Genomic DNA, 20,978 nt, shown 5'->3' with positions numbered 1-20,978 from the left:
CCACTTGCTGGAAACGAAGAGGAGCTGGCAGGCGGCGTACCTCCAATCCCAGCCGTGCGACCACCACTTGGCTGATAAGGCACCGGGTGCTGCCAGTGTCGATCAGTGCTGGGCAAGCCTCCCTACGTCCCGAACGCGGGTTGACGAGTACGACCGGTACTGTGAAGGGCACCACAGGGTCACTCACCATAGGGTCCTCCTCCTCCTCCAGGCTCTCGTAGGGCTCCGGGTCGTTGGCCTCGGGTGGTTCTGTGCCGATTGCTGCTGTGGTCATCAGGGATGGCAGCTGGTGAGCTGCTCTTGTTCGCTCCAGCGACTTCCGTGCGGTTGGGCCTCTTCCGGCGGGAGGTGCTGCGGCGGCACGAGGTGCCGGAAAGGGGCAAGCGGCCACCCGGTGCCCCGGCTGATCACACCGGAAACACTTTATAGCCGATCTTGGAGGCGGCACGGGTGGGCTCGCCGTTGGGGCCACGGCCTTCCGGCCCTCCTCCTTCGGCCTTTCGGGGGTCCTACGGGTCCCGACCACCCCCTCCGCCTTACCCCTGCATTCGCGCAGCCGGACGTCCAGTTCTACGGTGACCCGGTACCACTCCAACAGTCGCTCGGGCACTCCACGCACCACGCACGCCCTCCGCAGCGCGCCGTCCAGCCCCGACTGGAAGTGGTGTACCAGCAAGCGTTCCGGCCAAGAGCGGAGCTTACGGGCCACCCGACGGAATTCAGCGACATACTCCGCTGCGGGCCTGCCTTGTTGTCGCAGCCCCACCACCTCCGCCTCGGCTCTGTGCGTACGGGCCACGTCCTCGAACTGCGTCCGCAGTGACTCCAGAAACAACCCGACGTCAGCCAGCTCCCGGGCATGCTCGCCGTACAGGTCAGCCGCCCATGCCGCGGCCTCTCCCTGTAAGCTTGCTGTGATAGCCACCACCATGGCCCATTGGGAAGTATAGGCTGCACCGTACTGGTCCAGGTGGTGAATGGTGTGGCTTAGGAACATGGCAAGCTGGTCAGGGTGGCCGTCGTACGTAACCGGCAGTGGTGGAGGGCCCCAGAACACCCCCGGGCCCCAGGGCCCCCCCTGGGCCCTGGGTCCCCTTGTACCTGGCGCTTGGTGCCGCCCGCTCCATGGCCGGGCAGAAGCCCCGGCCGTTGTTGCCCACCTGGTGGCCTCTGCCTGGTCTGACACCCCGGGGCGTTGTCGTTCGGCCTGAACAGCTCCCGTCTCCGTCAGCCGTGTTGGCGGGCCCCGGAACCTTGGGCCTGCCAGGCGGGAACTGGGCTGGCCCGCCTGGCCGGGTGTCAGCCTCTGTAGTGACCACCGCCACGACTCCTGAGCCGGTCCCGCGGGTGACCAAGGTGCAGTGTCCTGGAGGCCGAACTCCCCAAAACGGTCCCGCAGCACGTCCATCGTGTAGGCCCCTGGGGCCGTAGAGTAGCTCCACTCCTCGCCTTCCTCCTCCGTCAACCGCCGTTCCCTCCAAGCCGACACACCAGCCCGTGGACGGCCCTCACCACGGTCTTGGTCCCAATGCTCCAAGGAAGGGCTTTGCCACCCTCCCCCGCTTTGAGCCAGAGACCCTACCTCCCAATTGTCACCGGCTTCAGCCGAGGCTATAACCCCCTTGGTCTTCGGCCGCACTGCTGGCCCCTCCGGCTCGCCAGGATCAGGGGGAGGTGCAACAGCAGCCCCGACAGCCCCTTCCTCATCGGCTGCCAGATCAAGCCCCGATGGATCCTCTGCCATGCCCAAAGCGTGGGTAACAGCAGTAGGTATCCTAGAACAACGCTGACTTACTGTCAAATCGTCCTCTGCCAGAAAACGAAAGCACTTCGAGAGGAACGAGTAACAAGGTTTATTCTTCTCCAAAGCAAACCGCGGTAAAGTCAGCGTTGAGGCATCCAGCCTCAACGCTCTTTTATCAGGTTACCACGCCCTGACCCCACCCCTTCAAAGCAAACCAGCCTCCGCCCACTTCCCCATAAATGCCCCACCCATCACCTTGCATAGCCACCACCCACCGTGTGCACCGCTGCGGCCCGCCAAGCCCCCTTCCCGGCAAGCCTCCCTCGTGCGCCCCGGTCCGTGCCGGCGTTGCGGCTGCGAGCTTCCCCCCCAGTCCTTCCAGACGCTCAGGGAAAGAGAGTGGCAACATGGGCATAGCCACGCCCCCCTCCACGTTTTGTTGGGGCGGCTCTGCCGGTCCGTTCGGTCCCGCGTTGCCCCCAGTCTGTTCCTGCCCGGACACCCCCTGCGAGCCAGAGTCTTGCCGCCGAGGTGAGACAGATGCGCCGATCAGCTGGGCACCGGCCAGCTGTGCGGCGGGGCTGCGACGCATCCTGCGGGAGTCGGGCGAGGCCACGCCCATCGACCGAACGCCCGGGACCCGACGAAGCTGACGGTCCGGAGGGGGTGCGTTGATCAACCGGGCGCCGGCCAGCTGTTCGGCGGCTCCGCGGCGCGCTCCGTGGTGTTTGGGCGACGCCACGCCCATCCCATCGGCGTCCAGCTTGCCGGCGGGGCCTTGGCGCGCCTCACGGCGCTCGGGCGACGCCCCGCCCAGTCCGGAAGGTTCTGAGGCTTTGGAGGGGGACTGCCGCCGTTCCGGAGGGAGCGCACCGATCAGCTGGGCGCCGGCCAGCTGTTCGGCGGAGCCGCGGCGCGCTCCGTGGTGTTCGGGCGGAGCCACGCCCAGCACAGCAGGTTTCGGGACTTGCCGGTGGCAGTGTCGAGGCCCGAGCGGGCGGCGGACCGGCGGGGCTTGACAAGTATAATATACTTGTGATTTATTGTTCATCAGATTGTTCCATAAACTTAAAGCACACTGCAGCCTCATATTGTGGATGAGTATAGAGAAGCCCAAAAAATATTTTTGAAGGCTAGTTCAGGTTTTGGGTCCTTAAACAAAAGGGGTCAGGACCCTTTAATGTTATGTTACTTCAACCCATGGCCCCCAGCAATCCTTTCTAGTGCAGTAGTAGCCCAGATCAACTTTCATTGTGTTCATATTCTGTCTTCCAAACACTCTTTCATCATACCCTTAAAGCATAAAGATGATCAGGCTTTATTTGTCCAATGTTTATAAAGTCCCTTCTTCATATAGTTGCAGAAAGTGGCTAGACCCACCAAGTTAACATTTCCTGAAGTGAAAAGGGACAGCCTTCTGACTTTGTGCCACTTGGAGGGCATAGGAACTTTGAGTCTCGCAGCTTGTTGTTGTTGTTAGTTGCGAAGTCGTGTCCGACCCATCGCGACCCTATGGACAATGTTCCTCCAGGCCTTCCTGTCCTCTATCATCTTCTGGAGTCCATCTAGGCTCACGCCTACTGCTTCAGTGACTCCATCCAGCCACCTCATTCTCTGTCGTCCCCTTCTTCTATTGCCCACAATCTTTCCCAGCATTAGGCTCTTCTCCAGTGAGTCCTTCCTTCTCATTAGGTGGCCAAAGTATTTGAGTTTTAGCTTCAGGATCTGGCCTTCTAAAGAGCAGTCAGGGTTGATCTCCTCTAGGACTGACCGGTTTGATCGCCTTGAAGTCCAACGAACTCGCAGGAGTCTTCTCCAGCACCATAGTTCAAAGGCTTCAATTCTTTGGCGCTCAGCCTTTCTTATGGTCCAGCTTTCACTACCATACATTGCAACTGGGAAGACCATAGCCTTGACTATACGCACTTTTGTTGACAGGGTGATGTCTCTGCTTTTTAGTGTGCTGTCTAGATTTGACATGGCTTTCCTCCCAAGGAGCAAGCGTCTTTTAATTTCTTGGCTACAGTCCCCATCTGCAGTGATCTTGGAGCCCAGGAAAATAAAATCTGTCACTACCTCCATTTCTTCCCCATCTATTTGCCAGGAATTGAGAGGGCCGGATGCCATGATCTTGGTTTTCTTAATGTTTAGTTTCAACCCAACTTTTGCACTCTCCTTCTTCACCCACAACAACAGGCTCTTTAGTTCTTCTTCACTTTCTGCCATTAGAGTGGTATCATCTGCATATCTTAGGTTGTTGATGTTTCTTCCGGCAATCTTAATTCCAACTTTTGATTCATCTAGCCCTGCCTTTCTCATGATGTGCTCTGCATATAAGTTAAATAGGCAAGGCGACAGTATACAGCCTTGCCGGACTCCTTTCCCAATTTTGAAACAATCAGTGGTTCCGTGTCCAGTTCTCACTGTTGCTTCTTGGCCCGCATATAGATTTCTCAAGAGACAAATAAGATGGTCTGGTATGCCCATCTCTTTAAGGACTTGCCACAGTTTGTTATGAACCACACAATCAAAGGCTTTAGCATAGTCAATGAAGCAGAAGTAGATGTTTTTCTGGAACTCTCTAGCTTTCTCCATGATCCAGCGTATGTTAGCAATTTGATCTCTAGTTCCTCTGCCTCTTTGAAATCCTGCCTGTACTTCTGGTAGTTCTCGATCCACATACTGCTGGAGTCTAGCTTGTAGAATTTTAAGCATAACTTTACTAGCAAGAGAAATGAGTGCAATGGTGTGATAGTTTGAACATTCTTTGGCACTGCCTTTCTTTGGAATTGGAATGTAAACTGATCTTTTCCAATCCTGTGGCCACTGTTGAGTTTTCCAAATTTGCTGGCAAATTGAGTGTAGCACTTTTACTGCATCGTCTTTTAAGATTTTGAATAGCTCAGCTGGAATACTGTCACCTCCACTAGCTTTGTTGTTGCTCAGCTTTTCTAAGGCCCACTTCACTTCACATTCTAGGATGTCTGGCTCGAGGTCAGTGACCACCTCATTGTGATTATCAGGGACGTTAAGCTCATTCTTGTATAGTTCTTCTGTGTAATTTTGCCACCTCTTCTTAATCTCTTCTGCCTCTGTTAGGTCCCTGCCATTTTGGTCCTTTGTCATGCCCATTTTTGCATGAAACGTTCCCTTCATCTCTCCAATTTTCTTGAAGAGATCTCTGGTCTTCCCTATTCTATTGTTTTCTTCTATTTCTTTGCATTGTTCATTTAAGAAGGCATTCTTATCTCTTCTAGCTATTCTTTGGAATTCTGCATTTAATTGGGCATATCTTTCTTTTTCTCCCTTGCCTTTCGCTTCCCTCCTTTCCTCAGCTATTTGCAAAGCTTCCTCAGACAGCCATTTTGCTTTCTTGCATTTCTTTTTCTTTGGGATGGTTTTGGTTGCTACCTCTTGTACAATGTTGCGAACCTCTGTCCATAGTTCTTCAGGCACTCTGTCTATCAGATCTAATTCCTTAAATCTATTTGTCACCTCTACTGTATATTCAACAGGGATATGATTTAATTCATACCTGACTGGCCTAGCGCTTTTCCCTACTTTCTTTAATTTAAGCCTAAACTTTGCAACAAGAAGCTCATGGTCTGAGCCACAGTCAGCTCCTGGTCTTGTTTTTACTGACTGTATAGAGCAGACATGTCAAACACAAGGTCCAGGGGCCGGATCCGGCCCGCGAAGTGGTTTCATGCGGCCCGCGAAGCCATCCTGGAAACAGTGAGGGAACGGCCCCCGCTGCCTTGGCCCTGGCCCAGAGACCCTCCTTCTGCCAGAGACCCTCAGATCTGTCCCACTCCTGCCCAGGCCCCCACAGGCACCCTTGATGCGAACGATGTAGAGCTGGCCACGCCCACCCAGTAGGCCATACGCACTCTAGCCACGCCCACCCAGTAGGCCATGCCCACCCAGGTCATACCCACCCGGCCCTCTAAGGGCAACTGCAATGCTGATGTGGCCCTCAATGAAATTGAGTTTGACACCCCTATAGAGCTTCTCCATCTTTGGCTGCAGAGCATATAGTCAATCTGATTTCTGTGTTGACCGTCTGGTGATGTCCATGTGTAAAGCCGTCTCTTGGGTTGTTGGAAAAGAGTGTTTGCTATGACCATCGTATTCTCTTGACAAAATTCTATCAGTCTCGCAGCTGAAGGACATTAATTTACCAGCTTGCATTATAATGAATTGTTTGTATTGATTTTTTATGGACACTTTAATTTTACACATTTTAAGTCTCTTAGTGTCATATTAGCAAGTTGTATACACTGGGTGATATGTAAGCCCAGTGAATCTCTCTCAGCCCTATCTGCTATTGGGGCGGAGGGTGGGGGAGGAGAATACCCCATTTAAGCACACAAATTTGGAGAAAGTCACTTTGAATTACTGTATCACAATCCATTCAAGACTGTTTATTCATTGTTCCATCCCTACTCATCTCTCTTTCACTTTATTTTTGATGTGGTCTTTCACTTTTTATATTGTGGCTTCTTCTATTATTTTACATGTTGTAAGATTTCCTATCTGTATGTGTAAAGTCAATGTCTTCTTGTAAATATTACATACAGAGAAATACTTCCTTAATTATCAAGCAATGTTGACGTTAATAATTGCCATTTCAGACCAAGTCTTGGATTCCAACCGAGGCTAATAATATGCCCTAAGAAACAGCATTCTGCTCTTTTTCTCTATCTGGCAACTAACATTCAGAAAAACTCGTTCTAATTTATTCTCCACTCGCACACTTTATCACCTCTGCTGTTCATTTCTTCCCCTCCTTTTTTTCTTTCCCACAAATTGCAATGTAGCCCTTGACCTTGAGCTTCCACTGAGAAAGCAGTTGAATTCCTACTACAGGACACCAAGGAGCATATTGCTGTCACCCCTTCAATTTGGACCAGTATCTCATGAACTAAAAACGTCACTTTGTATGCATCTTTTAGTTCACCATTTAATTAAATCTGTAAGCTTCTCTCCTCATTGCTATAGATATCACCCTATGTTGCAAAGTTGCTGCATTTTGACTTTGCTGTAGTTTAATATTGAAGGAAATGTTGAGCCATGAAGGACAAAACTTGAAAAATAATTCTGGCCACTACGAAATAGAACAAGAAAAATGCCAAGGGGAGAAAAGATTGAATCAGGTTGCTTTGTAATGCTGTGCAATTTAAGTTAAAAAAAAATGGGTGTCGCTTTCCAAAGTTTCTTTTTTCTTTTTCCTTCCCCAACCCAAATTAGCTTTGTTCCGTAGTGACTCAGAAAGGCATACAATACTCACCAGCCACCTAAAATATCTAAGGCTCTTCAATCATAAACATGCCATATAAATTATCTCAAATTTCTGGTCTGGTGTTAGGAGAGTGGCATAAATCTCATGTGGAGGAAGGCACCATATATACCACTGGTAACAAAATAATGAAATTTGAGAGCTCATTTTCCAACTGTGCTTTCCTTTGACAGGCATAATTTTGTACCACAGGCACAAACGTTTCTATTAGATGCAGAGATTGCTTGACATCCAAATGATAGCTTCAGCAGCATCCAACTGGAAAGAGGTTTAAATGCAGTGTCCTTTATAGATTGCATTTAGCCAGTAAATAATGCTCACCGGGTGAGTGAAATTATATTGCAATTTATTACAATGGGTGGTGGAAGGATTGGGACTGAGTTACCAGTGTAGGTTGGAATAAATCTCCACTAGAGTTGTAAGAGGAAATTCCAGAGCTACTAAGCAAATTAGAAACTAGTGGAACAAAACAAAACAAAACTTCCACACTTACATTATTAGAAAATATACCAAGATGCCTTCAAGTCACAGGACCATCACAGAAATCCATGAGCTTGTCGGAGCTGACAAAAATCATTACCTAATTTTCCTAATTACAACTTTCAGCAGATGATAGTCAGGAAAGACACTGATTTAATTTTATACAGATAAATTGCTGAATAGGTCTAAGGAAAGGGAGTTATTCATCAAAAGCGATAAATCGCTACTCTTTTTGCATTCAAATTTCTATGCTTGAAGGTTCTGTAATTTTTTCAGTCAGAAAGAGGCATTTGGCAAGTGGCTGTTAGCTTTTTATTAAAAGCACAAAAAGTTTGAAGTGCTGGAGTCAACAAAAATGTATGCATTGCTACAGAATCAGAAACCATTTGTTAGCAGATAAAAAGACATTAAAAGGATAGTCTGCTACTAAAATTGAGCTACATGTTTGAGTAATTAATTTCTCTCAAAAGGTCAAAATTTACATAAAACTCTGTTGGCAAACCTGCAGAGGAATCATTATAAAGCTAAAGAAGAATGGCCACCCATTATATTATACCAGCAAGAGAAAGAACTATCCTTTGTATAAAAGATCCCATAATGGGGTAGAAGAAAAATCAATGTGATACAAAACTTTGCTGACTTAAAGCGATAAGAGGCTCCGCATATTTATAGTTGTAATTCTGTGCCCTTACTTTCATTTCCTTGAGAGTGTTTTATCAGAGAGCTCTGATCTTTAACAACCAGATATCTCATTTAGCAAGTCTCAATAAGCAACTCTATTTTTTAGGTATTTATATGTTCAAGTATAGCACTGCAATCTTAACACTGAAAGAAGTAAAATAAGGAAACTGGTTGTTGTTGTTGTTTTTTAAAGTATACCACCCAACTCTGTTAGTTATATCCAACAGCCAACTATACTAGTTTTATTTTGATAGAAGAAAGATCCACATATTTCAATGATATGGATTATCTTGACTCCACGGTTTAAAGATATCTGCAAGTTGTTAAAACCATAATCAAATGCTTTAAAATTCCAGTTTTCCTTGTTTGCATGTGAAGGAGGAAAAGCATGAGGGATTGAGACTCAGTGTACTGTAAACTCAATCCTTGTTACATCTTGAAAACCCCTGCAAAAACAGAAACCACAGATACTGAGGCATTCAAGTGAATATAATCTATACAGAACAATGAAATAGATAGCCTGTAAAATGGAAATCTTCAAATATTTACCTACATTTTGTCAGAAATACCTTATTTCAGCAAAGAAGAAACTATGCAGTTACAACTATTCCTAGCAATCTTGCATCTCCTTTCCTGTTTAATTTTTTATAGTAAATCCACACCTACATACAGACAACAGAGTACAGTTGGAATAAGGCCACCTTTAAAAAAAATAGGATATGGCAACTGTGCAGTTTTTCTGCACATCTGGGGAGTTTACACCAAATCTGACATCATGTTTATGTTTCTCTGTAATGTATTTTGATTACTTCAGTAAGATTACTAATCCATAAACTAAGACTAGCAACTCCCAGCCAACCTTAAACACAAAACTTCTAAACAATCCTATGCTGCAATTATTGCTACAGTATATAGCACCAGGAATGAACACGATAATGCTTTTAATTTTAATACAGGCAAATGCATTTAAACAGGTTTTTAAAAATGTTGAAAGCAACCATTTTTCAAGCATTATTCAAGGCTTCAGGCCAACAGAGGCCACGACTGAAGCAAGCAGTGCCTCTTTTTTTTGAAAATGCCACTGTTATTCCTTCACTGTTATATAAAGGAATTCAAAACTCCCTCTAGCTATCCATCAACAGGACAACTCTTCGAAAAAACAACCCAATGGGACCTAACTTGGTGAGGCTAGAAAAAGCTAGCCAAAAAAAAGACTGAGTCTGAAAATCAGTCATATTCAGCTTGGGGCTGAAGAGAAAAACAATCCAGAATAAAATCCTTCCCGACATGTTAGCAGTATCATCCCTGACTATTGCTGACTGTTCTATGCAAAGTTCTTTCTCCCTTCCTTCTTCTGGTCTCTGACACAGAGCGGTGCATAAGGACTCACCCGGCGCATTGAAAGTGCACATATACACAGAAAAGTAGAGGAAAAGTGGAATATCTCTCTCTCTCTCTCTCTCTCTCTCTCTCTCACACACACACACACACACACACACACACACACACACAAAAACACACACACATTTAAGTTTGCTACATAAAAGAAAACTGAGGCGCTTCCTATGGCCAGTCCTGATAATAGATCTGGAAAGCATTCTACAAACCATGATCTGCACAATTTCCCTACCTTGTTTTTTTTTTTAACATGGAGGAGCTAAGATGGTGAAGAGGCATATAAATCTTTCTTTAACTCCTCATTTTCACTATTAAAAGTTCTTTCTCTTCCAACAAGCTCTTCTCTTTCTTACATACAGAAGACCCCAGAGAACAGACAAATAGCTCTTGAAATTGATGTGAACTTTAAGAAGGCTTTGGAAATTAGGCTCAGGGTCACATGAAATTAGAGGATTGTGTGAGTTTTTCATACCATAGATCTTAAAGGAGTTTTATTGACACAGAGATAGGGAAAAAGCCTTGATAGAGGATAATTGTGCAGAATAACAAGAATTATAGCCTAGGAAATATTATGTTAACCATATGATATAATGAGGCACTTTACAATTATGCCACTGTAAACAATATAAAAGCCATCAAGTCAACTCAATTCATTGGAATAAATCAATTCATTGGAATCACATGTTTACACTTAATTTATTTATAATATTCCTGTTTCATGTTCCAACAGAAAAGAATGTGCAAATGGCTTAAAACTGTAAACTATTACAATAACAAAATAAATATTGAATCATAGTTTGAAAGTGTATCAATCTGAAGAAAAAAATCTGATCAAAGTTTGATGAAAAAGGATGGAAAAGCAAGAATCAAAACAAAGATGTAAGGTACCAACGTTATTAAAAGCACAAGAAAATGAAATACTTAAAAAGTATTTATTTGATTTATTCTGCCTTTATTTTTTTGTCAACTCAAGTCAGCGTACCTAGCATACCAAACGTTATCACTTATTTTTATTTTTATTTAGTTTAGTTTTGATGCTTAAACAGTAGGCCTTTCTAAAGATAGTTCCTCGGTAAACTTCTGAAAATAATCTCAAAAGAAAGGCACATTCAAAAAAAGAGACAAACACATACAAAAAACTACAAGGAACTTAAAATTAGTTCTGTGTTATCAGATATACAACAAATATTCAAGGTGCTGGTGATGACCTATAAAGCCCTAAATGGCGAGGGTCCGGGATATTTGAGGGAACACCTGCTGCCAGCATCAAGCTCCCTTCGTCCAGTGCGCTCCCACAGGGAGGGTCTCCTCAGGGTGCCGCCGGTTAAAGATTGCCGGCGGGTAACACCCAGGGGTAGGGCCTTCTCTGTGGGTGTGCCTGCCCTGTGGAACCAGCTGCCTGCGGAGCTTAGGACTGCCCCCAACCTCCGTTCATTCCGCCGGGACCTGAAGACCTGGCTCTTCGAGCTCTCTGGCCCAGGCTGAGAATTTTTTTAAAATTTTAATTTTAACTGGGTTTTTATTTTTCTCAGGGTTTTATTTAATCTTTTTTAATTTGTTTTAACGTTTGTATTGACTTTCTTTTAAATGCCCTGTAAACCGCCCTGAGTCCTTTGGGAAAGGGCGGTATATAAATCTAAATAAAATAAATAAATAAATATATCATGCTACAAAATGCTGATCTGGAAAATTTTACAGCTCTGTAGGTTTCATCATATTCAGTTCTAAAACAATGAATGTAAAAGTAGGGGATGATTTTTGTGTTTGTGTGGCCATGAACATAAAATTAAAGGGGAAGCTGAGGACATAAAATGTGAAAGACCAATTTAACTAGCATAGGCAGGGCTTGTTTTTGTCAAAAAGAGGAGAGGGTTTTTAAATTTTTTCTTTGTGATATACCCATTTTCAAACTTACACCACAGCTTTAAAGTGTGATGGAAAACCATGGCGGCAGCTTCCAGCTCTTATGTTTATAAAGAGCATTGTGTGGCAAAAAGCAGGCTGCAGTTGGCTACCCATAAGCTAAGTTGTACCTTTATATGATTGACACTGAATCACATATAAGCTTTTTTTTGCCATTTCACTTAGTTTTGGGTAAGAAAGAGAACCTGCAAACCCACATTTAACCACCACTTCCCATTATATCCAGATCAGGAACTACAACCAATAGTTTCCAAATAAAATAAGATCCACAAGCTAAATTTAAACCATAGTTTAAAACTGGTTTACGATCATAGCCAGTTTGGAATAATTATCCATAGTTTCTGATTTGGAAGGAAAGAGAAGGTATGGTTAAATGAACATTTCTAGCTGGCTTATTATTCTGAAATGCAGAAAAAAGTTCCATGAGGGCATTTACATCTTATGGATATGTGGTTTATTCAGCCATGATTTCATCATTTGATCGTAATCATATATTATTTGGACTATCAAGTATATAAATTCCTTTCTGCATGAAAGTTCATTAAGCTGAACAATTTATATGGCTAATATAATTTGGGAACACAATGATAGTTGTAACAAGTCATTATAATATCCTCTAAACATCTTTTGTATTAAGCACTTTGATGTTGTGATATTCAGAAGTTCACAACTCACATATAGTCAGTGGTTTACAGTAATGGAAATACAGCAAGACTCTCACAAGATGTTTAAATAATTCACCGTAACATTCAAACCAACCCCATAATATTCAATTTCCCCAAAGAATCAATCACAACTATGATGGAAGAGATGAAAGCAAAACATGAGCAAAATACCCATTGTTCCTTCATTATTTCATCTAAGTATTCTTCCACCTTTGGATGGAGTGGACCGAGAGTAGTTTTCAAACACAATAATACACCCTGCTTAGTTTGATGACTGAACAAATGGGATTTTCAGCATTCATGGACTTTAAAAAAAAAGATAAACCAGACAAAATTACTATTCTGGATAGAAGATGAATATATTTCTAACCTATAGAAAAATTTTTTTACAATTGTCATGGAAGAGAGGAAACGATTTCAGAAGGTATTATTTTAGGATAACTAAAAGAAAATTTCACTAAAGAAAAATAAGAGAGGAAAAAAGTAAAGCTTACCTTGCTAGTGCTATGCCAACAACACAGCCGCCTACAATGGACCAAAATCCAATCCAACCTGCATCCACCTGGAAAAAAAATAAGATAAAGAAATATAATGTTGCTTTTTGGTTGATATTTGCTATTTGTATATAAGAATTCTGGAGTACAGCCCTGAAAGTAAGTTTCTATTTGGCTATTGACTGACTTATTATCAATTGCATAATCTGCTTAATCTCTTTGTAAGCCATCTAAGAAAGCAGACACTCTTTCTCAAGACCCTCAAGACTGCTTTCTCAAAACCCTCTTGAGAAAGCAAATACAAGTTAGCACCTTTGGTATGTGAGATGTATTTTTTGTAGGCTGACTTCAGTCTGACCAGAGGCATCCACAAGGGGAAGGAGGAGTGTATTCCTTTCATATGTGCATTGTGACATTGCATTCACATACAAAAGGGGCAGAACTTCCATTTCAGACTGTTTTCATCCATTTGATGAAAGCATCAGATCCTGCAGACACCTCAAGATCTACTCCCAATTGGTTTCAATATTAAACATTAGGAAGTATATAGTATCTATTCATATCTCTCTAGGAACTTGAACTAAATAGGATTAGTTTAATGTGTTTCCCTGAAAATAAGACCCGGTCTTAATATATTTTTTTGTCTCCAAAAGAGGCACTAGGTCTTATTTTGAGGGGATGTATTATTTTTTTCCTGACACCTCCCTCACCTCGGAGTGGCAGCACCAACAGCCTCATCCAGCAGGTGTCCGTGTGGCTGCCGCCTGATTTCTTCTGTGGCCTCTTGCAGGACGCCATGTGATGTGTCATGACAGTGCCGCCCCATACCTTTGCCACCACAGCCAGGCCTCCCATGCCCTGACACCTGATGCGCTGCTACCCCACGTCTTCTGGTTGCTGGCAGCAGGACGCCACATGGTGCATCATGCCAGTGCTACCATCATATGCAGCAGCACTGATGTGACGAATCACATGGCATCCTGTGCAATGTGACATGTGGTATCCTGCTGCCAGTAACCAGAAGTGGGCCGGTAGCCACCCAGGCTGCTGCTGGATGGGGCTGCAGCCACAAGGCAAGGCAGGTGTCAGGGTGTGAAAAGCATGGCTGCGGGGTTAGGCAAGGGGTGCAGGGTGTGTGGGGTAGCTGCATCCCCCATAGCTTGATTTTTATGTGTGTTCCCCGCCCCACCTTGTGCAACCACAGTGGGGTGGAGTGGGTGGGGTCAACTAGGGTTTATTTTGGGGGGTAAGATATATATTAGGCGCACATGTAAAAATCAAGCTAGGGCTTATTTTTGGGATAGGTCTTATTTTTGGAGAAACACAGTAGTTGTATGTGAGGATAGCTTATTAAAAAGTCTTGAGCTAAACTTTATGTGGAATTCCTCTAAGGAAACAAACTATAAAGCCACCCTAATTATTCTTGTTCTTTGCCTTCATGTTAATAAAAAACCTTTGGTTTTTCAAATTCACATTTGTGAGCTAGCAATGAAATCTGAAATTACTATCTCTCTCCTGGAGGCCAACAAATTAAGGTTCAGGCTTTCCCCAAAGTTGAATATTCAGATATGAAGCAGCTCAATTAAGTTCAAGTTCTACAATGCCATTTTTAATTTCATAGAAGATCAATCATTCTGCTTGTTATTTTAATTCTAAATCACAAAACCAATCTTTTGTTAGCAAACCATAAAAAAACACAGACACAGACATACACAGATACACAAAAGTGCACCTACTTGGCTGATGTGAACCGGCGTTAATATCCAATCAAGAACACCAGACCATCCTGAGAAAACTCCCATTGGTATTGCATAGGCCAGAGCAATCATCAAAAACCGGGGATTGCTAGAAATTAAAAGAAAAAAAAAACCACAGGTTTTTCAACATTAAGATAAAATTTCATTGGAATATTTTCCTTCTCCTATGAATCCTCAAGGACATAACAGGCACTAAATTGGGCAGCATAAAGTTACAGTTGATGAAATTTTATTTAGTTTATTTGGAGTTATGATGCAGCAATCATATTTAAATAATGTTCTTTTTTAGCAACACTGAGTGATATATATATTTTTTCCTGGAGGCTACATGTGGATAATACAGCATTCTAATTGGCAATTTAGTCTAAATTATCTTTGGCTCACTTCAGGAACATGACTGTGTACAATTAAAGTATATCTGCTGAGGCAAAACCAATTAATACAATATTTCGATGTTTTACTTAATGTTGCTGTTGTCAGGCTCTGGTTTTCAGTCATCGTGTTTGAAAAGGATTAACCACATTTCAGAGATATGATTTGTAAAATATGTTTCTCTTTCATACTTTGAGTTCGGCTTCTGTTCTGTTTCATGGTTGAAAGAATTTACATTGGCTTTTTACTGAACTATCTGAATACTACCACATGTAGAAACAACGAGAACCAGTCCAATAATTGATAAAAGCTGTGCATTCAAACATTTTTCAGTTTCATTTACTGTTTATATATGACATACATATCTGTTCTTTAAGTATGCATCAGTCTGAACAATAAATGAAAAATACACTCCTGCCTGCTACTTCCATACTATCGCGCTGCCATGTGGTCCTCAATTGTTCTTATTCTGGACAATCCAGAATAAGAAGCACCTGTAGATTCATAGCTTGTAAACACACTGTTGGGAGGGGGCTTATCCTACAGGATCCAAGTTAAGGTTGCAAATAGTTATTTGTGTGTATATCTGTGGCCTTTCAGGCAAAGATACACTATATTGCAACTTATGAAATGCCTGGGTAAGATATCCACATAGAGGGGACAAATTTATAGAGACTGCATAGAGATAAACTATGCTTCTCCTTCAGTAATCTGATCTCAACATGTAATTTTAATGGTTGCACAAAATAGCCCCACACCCTATTTTTCCCTGTATTTGGATGTGGTGCAAATTTTGAAAATCAGCATTATATGAAACACTCATAAGCCACAAATATTTCATCCATTTGATATATAAACTGAGCCAATATTTATCATGCTACAAGGATATGAAAGAAAAAATATGTAGATAATATCCTGGGGATATATATTCAATTTCTACAGCTGCTCATCTCAACAAGTGATTTCAAAATAGTTCCTGATGTTTGCTAGAAAATGGTGTTGTATATGCGGTCAAGATTGTGTTGTGGAAACTGGCAGGGTTTTTTCTTCTTCACCTTTCACTTTACTTGAAACTCGCACATGGGCAGTTTGTTGCATAGTCAGTCCCTGGCCTTGTCTTTACTGCCTCCTTATCTAATGATATAGTAAATTTGATTTCCATCTACTCCATCTGGCAATATTCATGTATACAGACATTGTTTTGGTTATTGGAAGACTGTTAGCAATGAAAAGATAATTGGTTTGGCAGAAATTGATAAGTTATTTTCGATTTCCTAGGCCAAACAGTCCAAATATGTTTTTTGACTTCCATGTTTTGTATATTTCAAACTGAACTTGATCATATAAAACTTATCAAATATCTTTTCTTCTACATCAGTAGTTGTAGCATAATGAAGCATATTGGAAATTATCTCATCATTGATTGCACTGTATCCAAATATTGTATTTGTTATATCCTTCTGATGAAAGAAATGCCACGCCTTTGTGTCCCAAATAGCAAACAATATAATCTGATTGAAAATGTCCATTTTTAGACCATTTCAATTCACTCTTGTCTAATATGTTAACATGTAGTGGTTTCATTTCACCTTTCATTGTGTTGAGCTTTTTCATGTTCTTATGTTCTATAAATAAATAACTATAAATCAGTTATTGCAACTTCAGATTTTCTATTCATGCACAACATCCACAACTAGTTATCCCAAAGTCTTTAAGATAGCCATATTATAAACCCCATTAATACCCCAAAGGATCCTTAGCTATTCATCAATAGCGTCAGTGCTTTTTTTGTAAGAAAAAAGGTGCCAGAACTCAAATCTTGTTAATCTTTTATTTTAAAAATTATATATTCAGTTCTCAGCAGGACCGGTGGTTGAGAAGTAATTAGGTTTTTTTTTTCATTTTGAAATTTGGGGTCACACTTTTACAATAAAAATTAAAAAAAGATTTTCAATTCACCAACCATTTTTTAAAATAAAGAAATTATTTACCTTTTGCACAGAGTCAATCACTGTACTCACACCCACACACATCAGTTGTATAACAAGACATAACGGTCGCCGCCCGCAGTAAGCCCTCAGCGTGCAACCACACGACCAATCACAAGCCGAGTAGTGCCACAAGCCAAGCAGCGCCATCCCAACCAGCGCAGACGAAGTACACATGCATCGGACTCGACACACAAGCAGCCCGCATGCACAGTTGTAATGATTTTGCCACCAACCTGTTACGCTCGACAGGGCGATTCAAGTCCACATAGACCAAACACCAAATTTTCAAGTTAGTTTTAAAACTTTGAAGATCTATTGAAAAAAGGTCCCAGAACTCTGTTCCGGTGCATTCTATGACAAAAAAAGCACTGAATAGCGTATTAAAAGCCCTCCAGCCAAAGGAGCCAGCCTATCATCCTGCTTTGATCATCAATCACTTTATCCTATCTATCCTTGTGTTTTTCTTGGTTAAGTATAGGAGTGGTTTACCATTCTTCTATGCAGTATGAAATGATATCTTGGTGATGGTTACTATAGTGATCATCCTCCACTGACGTTCTTATATGGTTGCTGCCCAACAAAGGTGCCTGTTGCTTTAGCTGGACAACTGAAATGACCTTCATCTCTTGAGTGGCCCTGTTGGGAAAACATACGCCTGATGTACAATCCAGAATTTTTGGTTCATCTCTTCCAGGAGCACACCCATTACAACGAATGAGAAAGTGCAAAAGAACTTGAGGAGGGCATGTAAAGATTGTGTGCCACTGTGCCAGTTCTACAAAATTATATCTAATTACTTCATACACCATTGTCCAGTCAAAACTAGATCAACCTCTAACCAGTCTTTATCTCTCACTGGATGAATTGGATACACAGTTCTGCTAAATCCTGAAAAGGTAGTATACCTAAATTCCAGTATGTGTGTATATACGTATATGTGTGTGTAAGTATGTGAACCCTTTGGGATTACGTGGAGTTTTGCATGAATTGGCCATAAAATGCGCTCTAAACATCATGTAAGTCACAACAATAGAAAAACACAGTCTGCTTAAAATAATACTACACAAACATTAGCTGTTGTCATGTTTGAATTGAACAGAAGATGGAAACATTCACAGTGCAGGGTGGAAAAAGTATGTGAACCTTTGGACTTAATAACTGGTTGACCCTCCTTTGGCAGCAATAACCTCAAACAAACATTTCCTGTAGTTGCAGATCAGACCTGCACAACAATCTGGAGTAATTTTGGACCACTCCTCTTCACAAAACTGTTTCAGTGTAGCAATATTCTTGGGATGTCTGGTGTGAATCACTCTCTTAAGGTCATGCCACAGCATTTCAATCAGGTTGAGGTCAGGACTCTGACTGGGTCACTCCAGAAGGCGTATTCTGTTCTGTTGAAGCCATTGTTTTGTTGAATTACTTGTATGCTTTGGGTCATTGTCCTGTTGCATCACCCATTCTCTGCGGAGCTTCAGTTGGCGGACAGATGGTCGTACGTTTTCCTGCAAAATGTCCTGATAAACTCTGGAATTCATTTTCCCATCAATGACAACAATCCGTCCAGGCCCTGAGGCAGCAAAGCAGCCCCAAACCATGATGCTCCCTCCACCATGTTTTACAGTGGGGATGAGTTTTTGATGTTGGTGTGCTGTGCCTTTTTTTCTCCACACATAGTGTTGTGTGTTTTTCCCAAACAACTCAATTTTGGTTTCATCTGTCCACAGTATATTTTGCCAGTAGTGCTGTGGAACATCCAGGTGCTCTTTTGCAAACTTCAAACGTGCTGCAATATTTTTTTTTGGACAGCAATGGCTTCCTCCGTGGTGTCCTCCCATGTACTCCATTCTTAATTAATGTTTTCCTTATTGTAGATGTGTCAACAAAAATGTTAGCATGTGCCAGAGATTTCTGTAGGTCTTTAGCTGACACTCTAGGATTCTTCTTTATCTCATTAAGCATTATGCGCTGTGCTCTTGCAGTCATTTTTACAGGACGACCACGCCTAGGGAGAGTAGCAACAGTGCTAAACTTTCTCCATTTGTAGACAGTCTGTCTTACCGTGGACACATGAACATCAAGGCTTTTGGAGATACTTTTGTAACCCTTTCCAGCTTCATGCAAGTCAACAATTCTTGATCGTAGGTCTTCTGAGAGCTCTTTTCTACGAGGCATGGTTCACATCAGACAGTGCTTCTTGAGACCAGTAAACCCAAAACAGGTGTGTGTTTTTAAAGGGCAGGACAGCTGTCAGCAACACATCCAATATCATCACACTGATTGGAGTCAAGGTTGGCTCACTCCTGGCTCCAATTAGCTCTTGGAGAAGTCATTAGGCTAGGGGTTCACATACTTTTTCCACCCTGCACTGTGAATGTTTACATGTTATGTTCAATTAAAACATGACAACAGCTAATGTTTGTGTAGTATTATTTTAAGCAGACTGTGTTTTTCTATTGTTGTGACTTACATGACGTTTAGAGCGCATTTTATGGCCAATTCATGCAAAACTCCACGTAATCCCAAAGGGTTCACATACTTTTTCTTGCAACTGTATGTGTGTGTGTGTGTGTATGTACATATACACACACACATACATACATACATGCACGCACAAACACACACACACACACACACACACACATATACACACACACATAGGTCTGCTACTTTGTCCATATTGTTTTGTATTTATGGGATAAATTACAAAATAATAAAATGAATTAAGAAACCAGTGTATAGGAATGAACAGCAGAAACCAGAGGTTTTATCATCCAATCACTAGGTGTAGTAGTAGATACAGTACAAAAAGAACAGAATAACAGTGTTGGAAGGGGCTTGGAGATCTTCAACCCTGCTGAAGCAGGAGACCCTATACCAGGGGTGTCAAACTCAATTTCATTGAGGGCCGCATCAGCATTGCAGTTGCCCTCAGGGGGCCGGGTGGGTGTGGCCTGGGTGGACGTGGCCTACTGGGTGGGCGTGGCTAATGTGCGTATGGCCTACTGGGTGGGCATGGCCAGCTCTACATCGTTCGCATCAAGGGTGCCTATGGGGCCTGGACAGGAGTGGGACAGATCTGAGGGTCTCTGACAGGAGGAGAGTCTCTGGGCCAGGGCCAAGGCAATGGGGGCCGTTCCCTCACTGTTTCCAGGATGGCTTCGTGGGCCGCATGAAACCACTTCGCGGGCTGAATCCGGCCCCCGGGCCTTGTGTTTGACATGTCTGCCCTATACCATTTCAGACAAATGTCCAGTCCAATTTCTTCTTGAAAACCTCCAGTGATGGAGCACCCACAATCTCTGGAGACAAGTCATTCTGCTGATTAATTGTTCTAACTGTCAGGAAATTTCCCCTTATTTCTAGGTTGGTTGAACAATTTTTTTTTACATTGTTTTCTTCTACGGAAGAAGAAGAAGAAGAGAAAGTACATTTTTGGCAGGTAACTTCCATTATTCATCCATCAATAGAGATATGACTGTTTTTTAAACTTTCAACAAAATAAGTTCAAAGAAAAAAATACACTGAATTAGGTATCAATAATTTAGATGTGTCCTAGGCAGCAAATTATCTGTAAAAATGCCCTTTACTAAAATTTCTTTAACCTACTAAAATAAATAATGGCTCTGACCTACAAAACACATGTGAGAAAGAAAGAAACATAGCTTCATTTAAGTGAAGGCATTTTCACACAAACGTTTTAAAGGGACACAACATATTTATAGCATACTCAAAACGGATGATCTGATGCAAGATAGTACTATTTCATATTTATAAAAAAATGCTAACTAATGTAAAGTGTGAAATAGCAAACAAGATCCAAAAAATCACTCAGAGGGATGCAACATTTTCTTCTAATAACAATTCACCTTCAATCCTCACTAAAAGGAAGCTGGGGAAATTCTTTCATCAACCTCATTCCATCAAATAAACAATGGCTGACAGAAAAGCCCCAAAGAATCAGCTTTTGTGTAAATGAAAGAAGCAAAAAGCTGCTATAACTTATACTGTATATATGAGCAAAAAGCTGCTATCTGCTTAGAATGGTATAAATATTGCTTAACTGCTTACATCTGAGAACTGCAGGACAAGATAAAGCTTTAGCCTGCATATTCATTCAGTGTTTAGGACTCTGTTCTTTATTGTGGATACAATAACATCAATCAGTGGGTAT

At 42.5% G+C, this 20,978-nt stretch overlaps 1 protein-coding gene across 1 annotated transcript in view; it reads right to left on the bottom strand.

The window, feature by feature from the left end:
• Positions 1–20,978, bottom strand: part of SLC49A4 (solute carrier family 49 member 4) — a 106,975-nt gene that overhangs the window by 29,071 nt on the left and 56,926 nt on the right. Inside the window, exons 5-6 of the mRNA XM_083349873.1 lie at positions 14,421–14,529; positions 12,685–12,752 (exon numbers count right to left, since the gene is read on the bottom strand). Coding sequence (XP_083205999.1) covers positions 12,685–12,752; positions 14,421–14,529 — 177 coding nt within the window. The remainder of the gene's footprint in view (positions 1–12,684; positions 12,753–14,420; positions 14,530–20,978) is intronic.

Source organism: Vipera ursinii (genome assembly GCF_947247035.1).
Source record: "Vipera ursinii genome assembly, chromosome: 1".
NCBI lineage: Eukaryota > Metazoa > Chordata > Lepidosauria > Squamata > Viperidae > Vipera > Vipera ursinii.
This window is presented reverse-complemented; position numbering and strand designations above follow the sequence as displayed.